Consider the following 6,647-nt stretch of genomic DNA (forward strand, 5'->3'; position numbering starts at 1 on the left):
AAGGCCCTCTATGAGGTGGATTGATTCAGTGACTGGGAAAATTGGGATGGGAGTGTCAGAGACAGTGCGATTGGCACAGGACAGAGCGGAGTGTAGGGCTGTTGTACATAGGGTCGCTATGAGTCGCAGGCGACTCGACGGCACATAACAACAACAACAACATTTCAGGAGGATAATGTAATACCACTGCATCTAAAGGGTGGGGCAGCTGATGTCCTCCTGTATAGAGCTACCATGGTTTTTACAGTTTGCTGAATAGTATATGCCATATAGCAGCTAGCTATGGTTACATTTCCCAAGAAGCAGGATTCATTTCAAGTTATCATTAAATTTAATTCCATTTACTAAGGACTAGTAATCAGATAAAAAGAGCTCTAATTTGAGGACCAGTATTTATTGGCTTGTACTGTTACCAATAAAGCAGTTTTTACCATAGGGGAGAAGAACAATATGTATCAGTGTTGTATCTTTTCCCCATATCTGTTCAATCTGTAGGCAGAGAAAATTAATCAAGAAGCTGGACTCTCTGGAGAAGTGGAATCAGGAATGGAAAAAGACTCATCAATAACCTTCATTATGCAGATGACACAAGCTCATTTGCTTAAGGTGAGGAGGACTTTGAAAGTACTTGTTCCAGAAGATCAAAGATGGAAGCCTTCAATAAGAATTGCATCTCAATGTCAAGAACACAAAAAATCTCACCACTGGACCTACAGGCAACATCATGACAGATGGAAAAAAGACTGAAGCTGTCAACAATTTCATCTTACTTGCATCTATAATCGATACACTTGGTATCAGCAGTTAGGAGATCAGGAGACATAATGAACTGGAAAGTCTGGGACCTTTCTAAATTATTAAGAAGCAATGATGTCACTTTGAGGTCTATTCCAGCCATAGTCTTTTCAGTCACTTGCTATGCATCTGAGAGCTAGATAAGGACTAAGAATGACAAACGAAGGCTTGATGTCTTTGAGCTTTGGTGTTGGAGTTGAGTATTGAACTATCTCATGGACTGTCAAAAGAACAAACATATATGTCTTGGAAAAAGTGCAACCAGAGTGCTCTTTAGAGTCAAAGATGACAAAGCTTTATCTAACCTACTTTGGAACTGTTGCTAGAAGAAACTATTCCTTGGGGAGGGATGCCATGTTTAGAAAGGTAGAGAGATGGAAAAGGAGAGGAAGACCTTCAATGAGATGAATTGACATAGTGACTTCAGCAATTAGCTCAAGTATGTCACAGATATGCAGAACAGATCATCAGAGACCCTGGGCTGTACGAGGAGGAAAGTGGCATCAGGATTGGTGGAAGAATCGTCAACAACCTGCTTTATGCAAATGACACAACCCTGCTCGCTGAAACTGAGGAGGACCTGAAGTGCTTGCTGCAGAAGGTCAAGGACTGCAGTCTTCAATATGGACTGAAACTCAATATCAAGAAAACAAAGATTCTCACCACTGGACCAACTGGCAGCATCAGTATAGATGGTGAAGAGATTGAGATAGTTAACAGTTTTCGTTTACTTCGTTCCACAGTCAACACTCTTGGTAACAGCAGCCAGGAAATCAGGAGATGAATTGCATTGGAAAAGTCAGCTGTGAGGGACCTCTCAAGAGTACTGAAATGCAATGACATCAGGCTGGAGACTAAGGTGCGCCTGATCCAGGCTATAGTCTTTGCAATTACGTGCTATGCATCAGAGAGTTGGACAGTGAATAGGGATGATAGAAAGAGAATTGATGCCTTTGAGTTGTGGTGCTGGAGAAAAGTGTTGAATATACCATGGACTGCTAGGAGAAGAAATAGGTTTGTCCCAGAGAGGGTGAAACCAGGCTGCTCCTTGGAGTCAAGGATTCTGAAGCTTCGTCTGACATACTTTGGCCATGTTTCAAGGAGAGACTGGTCCTTGGAGAGGGACATCATGTTTGGGAGAGTGGAGGGATGGCACAGGAGAGGAAGACCCTCGATGAGATGGATCAATTCTGTGAGTGGAGTGGTGGGAATGAATGTGTTTGTGACAGTGAGGTTGGCACAGGATAGAACGGCATTTAGGGCTCTTGTACACAGGGTCACTATGAGTCGCAAACGACTCAATGGCACATAACAACAACAACATGTCACAGATTGTAAGGATGACACAGGATAGAAGACAGCTCAGATTTGTTGTTTAAGGGTCACTATGAGTTGTACTAGACTAAATGGCACCAAACAACAACATAAAAATATATGTTGCTGATGATCAAATCTAAATTACTTCAGTATTCTTAGTAACAGTATACATTTATAAATTATTGATAACTAAATGACTGAATTAATATTTCAATCAAATAGAATTAATAGTTACCTGTAGTAGGGAAAATGGTAAATGCTGAGTCTTCTTTGTGCATAGGTTCCCAACTAAATTGAGCAAAATAATTCTGATGATTATACAACCTAACCGTCTCCCTAAAACATGCTTTCACCGAAAATGCATGTGGTCTCAACTCCAGTTCATTAGAAGATATTTCCAGCTTTACTGGTAGAATAACTGCCATCACTAAGATGTGTCCACCAGGTACATTATTTACTGTAAAAGTAAAAGACCTGTAACAGAAAAAAAACCACTGAAAATTAACTAATTACATCTAAAAAACCAACTATTTTTATTTTATATTGGTTTGGATACAAAATGTGCATACATTGTGTTTCACACATTCCTCTATTCACATTGTATTTCATACAATTATTCCCATTGATTGCGTTTTATAAAATTGATTACAATTGAACTATGCCCACCATTATCCCATTTTTTCAGATCCCCACTAGATATTTCCTAATTCCTTCACTCCTTTTCTCTGCCCACCAAATTCTGCAACCTCATCACTTCTCCCCCTTCCTGCTTCCCCTTTGGACTTTAGTACACATCCCATTAGTAATCCTTCTATTTTTACAATAATGGTCTTATGAAGTATTTGTCCTTGTGAGACTCAATTAGTTCACTCAACATTATACTCTTTAGCCTCTTCCATATTATATAATATTTTCCTAAATAACTGTTTCTGAGTGCTATAAAGTATTCCATTTTATGAATATACCATCATTTCTCAATTCACTCATTTATGGATGGAGATTTGGGCTGTTTCCATTTCCTTGCTATTGCGAATAATTCTGCTATGAACATTGGTGCAGTGGAATAGCTGGATTATATGGAATATTTTTTCCCCTTGATGTTGACCTTTTTTTAAATGAAAGTTTACAGAGACCTTGGAATTCCATTCATTCATTGCTGCACTTTTCTCCCTGCCCACCCCTCCCCCTATTTAGCTCTTCTCTCTGAAAAGTAAAATTCTTTTATTGTTATACAATCCCTCCCCTCAAGTCCACAGTGCAGCCTTTGTCCTGGACTCCCATCATGACAATAATACCTAATCATATATCCCTTTTAAACAGTTCTCTCCCTCATCTATTTCAATGCAGTATACATAATTTATCTATGTTCAGCTTTTTGAAGAAATGTCAAACTGCCTTCCAGAGTGGTTGTACCATTTTACAATCCCACCAACAAAATACAAGTAGTTCAAGGGCCAATTGTATAAGCACCCAGAACAGAACTTGACACATGCTGTTGTTACTTATTGTGACTAGATTTTTTTTTTTAACACTCACAGCAACCGCAGCTAACAGAATAGAATAGCCCTGTAGAGTTTTCTAGGATATAATCTTTATTGGAGTCGAGCAATAATCTTTCTCCCTTGGAAATGCTACGTGAATTTCAACTGCCAACATTTTGTTGTTGTTGTAGTTAGCAGTTGAGCACTGTATCAGAACGTTTTAAATATTATTATTTTTGTTTATTCATTGTGGTACATTTTCTTCCTTCCCCCTCACACACTCTCACTCCACTTTGCAATGCACTCTTGTTCCAGATTGTTATATTCTATAAACTTTTGCTATGAGACCCTTGTCTGAGATGGCATTGCCAAATGTTTTCCCCCCAGTCAGCAGGTTTCCTTTTCACCCTATTGGGAGAAGTTTTTGATGTGCATAGAGACTTACTTTTTAGAAGATGCTATTCATCATTGTAATCTTGTACTGCTTGTGCATATCTGCCTAGACTTGCCAGCCTCTTTGTACCTTACTAGGGCTTCTCAATTTGGTCCTGTTTCGAGTCTTATGATCTTTATGGTTTGGAACTTTATCCCTGTTATCTCTGGTCCATCTCAAGTTGATTTTTGTGTCTGGTTTAAGATATGGATCCTGATCCAGCTTTCTACAGGAAGAAGTCCGGTTTTGCCGGCACCATATTTTGAAGAGGTTATCGTTTCCCCATTTGATAGTCTTTCTTTCCTTGTCAAAACCAGCTAACAGTAGGTGTTGTGTTGTTGTTGTTGTTATGTGCCGTCGAGTCGCCTGCGACTCATAGCCACCCTATGAACAACAGCCCTAAACTCCATTCTGTCCTTTGCCAATTGCACTGTTTCTGACACTCCCATCCCAATTATCCCAGTCACTGAATCAATCCACCTCATAAAGGGTCTTCCTACCCTGCGCCGTCCCTCCACACTCCCAAGCATGATGTCCCTCTCTAAGGACCGGTCTCTCCTCACAACATGTCCAAAGTAAGTTAGATGGAACCTCAGAATCCTTGCCTCCAAGGAGCCACCCAGTTTAACCCCCTCTAGGACAAATCTGTCCATGGTATTCTCAATACTCTTCTCCAGCACCACAGCTCAAAGGCATCAATTCTCCTTCTATCCTCCTTGGTCATTGTCCAACTCTCTGATGCATAACAGGTGATTGCGAAGACCATGGCCTGTATCAGACGCACCTTAGTCTCCAGAGAGACACCACTGCTCTTCAGCACTTTGGAGAGGTCCCTAACAGCAGACTTTACCATGGCAATGAGCCTTTTAATTTCCTGGCTGCTGGTGCCAAGACTGTTGACTATGGAGCCAAGCAAACTAAAGCTGTGAACAATCTCAATCTCTTCACCTCCATCCCGATGCTGCCATTTGGTCCAGTGGTGAGAATCTTTGTCTCCTTGACATTGAGCCTCAATCCATATTATAGGCTGCAGTCCTTGACGCTCTGCAGCAGGCGCTTCAGGTCCTCCTCAGTTTCAGCAAGCAGGGTTGTGTCATCCGCATAACGCAGATTGTTGATAAATTGTCCACCAATCTTGACCCCACATTTCTCCTCATAGAGCCCAGCCTCCCGGATAATCTGTTCTGCATATAGGTTGAAAAGGTATGGAGATAGGATGCATCCCTGGCGTACGCCCTTCCCAATTTTGAACCATGCAGTGTTCCCTTGCTCTGTTGTGACGACTGCCTTCTCGTCCAAGTATAAATTTCTCATTAGAACGATCAAGTGTTCTGGGATTCCCATTCTTCTCAGAGTCAGCCACAGTTTGTTATGATCTACACAGTCAAATGCCTTTGCATAGTCAATGAAACACAGATAGACATTCCTCTGGTATTCCCTGCTTTCAGCCAAGATCCATCTAACATCAGCTACAATATCTCTAGTACCACGACCCCTTCTGAAACCAGCCTGGGCTTCTGGTAGTTCTCTGTTGATGTTCCAGTCATTTTTGGATAATTTTCAGTAAAATCTTGCTTGCATGTGAAATCAGTGAGATTGTTCTGTAGTTTCCACATTCGGTTGGGTCCCCTTTCTTTCGGATAGGAACAAATATCTATCTCTTCCAGTCAGTTGGCCAAGTGGTCGTTCTCCAGATTTCTTGGCACAACTTGGTGAGCACGTCCAGGGCAGCATCTGTTAACTGAAATATGTCAATTGGTATACCATCTATTCCTGGAGCCTTATTTTTTGCCATGTCCTTCAAAGCAGCCTGAAATTCTTCTTTCATCACCATAGCTCTTGCTCATATGTTGTTTCATGAAATTCTTCTGTGTCTTCCAATTCTTTTTGATACAGTGACTCAGTATATTCCTTCCATCTTCTTTTAATCATTCCGGGATCGTTTAACGTTCTGCCGAAAGCATTGGCTCTTTTGATTTTCTGACTCCAACTCCTTGCACATTTCATTGTCATATTTTGCTTTGTCATCCCGTGCTGCCTTTTGAAATCTTCTATTCAGCTCCTTAGTATCTTGAATTCTTCCTTGTGCTTTGGCTTCTCTGCGCTCCAGTGTCATTTTCAGAGTCTCTTCTGACATTCATTTTGGTCTTTTCTTCCTCTTCTCTCTTTGTAATGACCGTTTGCACTCTTCCTGGATGATACACTTGATATCCTCCCACAACTCATCTGACCTTCGTTCATTAGTGTTCAAAGCCTCAAATCTGTTCCTAAGATGGTTCTGGAATTCAGGTGGGATAGACTCAAAGTCATATTTTGGTTGCCTCGGTTTTGGTTTCATTTTCCTCAGCTTTAGCTTGAATTTGCATATGAGTAGTTGGTGTTCTGTTCCACACTCAGCTCCTGGCCTAGTTTTCACAGCTGATATTGAGCTTCTCCAGGGGTTCTTTCCACTTATGTAATTGATCTGATTCCTATGCATGCCATCAGGTGAAATCCAGGTATATAACCTGCGTTTATGCCTCTTACAAAATGTATTTGCTATGAATAAGTTATTGATTGTGCAAAATTCGATCATTCTCTCTCCAGCTCCATTTCTGTCACCGAGTCCATGTTTTCCAACT

The 6,647-nt window shown here is 40.9% G+C and overlaps 1 protein-coding gene across 1 annotated transcript in view; it reads right to left on the reverse strand.

The window, feature by feature from the left end:
• LOC102867769 (chromosome unknown open reading frame, human CXorf22) overlaps positions 1–6,647 on the reverse strand; it is a 187,476-nt gene that overhangs the window by 87,272 nt on the left and 93,557 nt on the right. Inside the window, exon 19 of the mRNA XM_006881848.1 lies at positions 2,348–2,586. Coding sequence (XP_006881910.1) covers positions 2,348–2,586 — 239 coding nt within the window. The remainder of the gene's footprint in view (positions 1–2,347; positions 2,587–6,647) is intronic.

This window comes from Elephantulus edwardii, unplaced genomic scaffold, assembly GCF_000299155.1.
Source record: "Elephantulus edwardii isolate Elephantulus edwardi_28Jun2011 unplaced genomic scaffold, EleEdw1.0 scaffold00016, whole genome shotgun sequence".
NCBI lineage: Eukaryota > Metazoa > Chordata > Mammalia > Macroscelidea > Macroscelididae > Elephantulus > Elephantulus edwardii.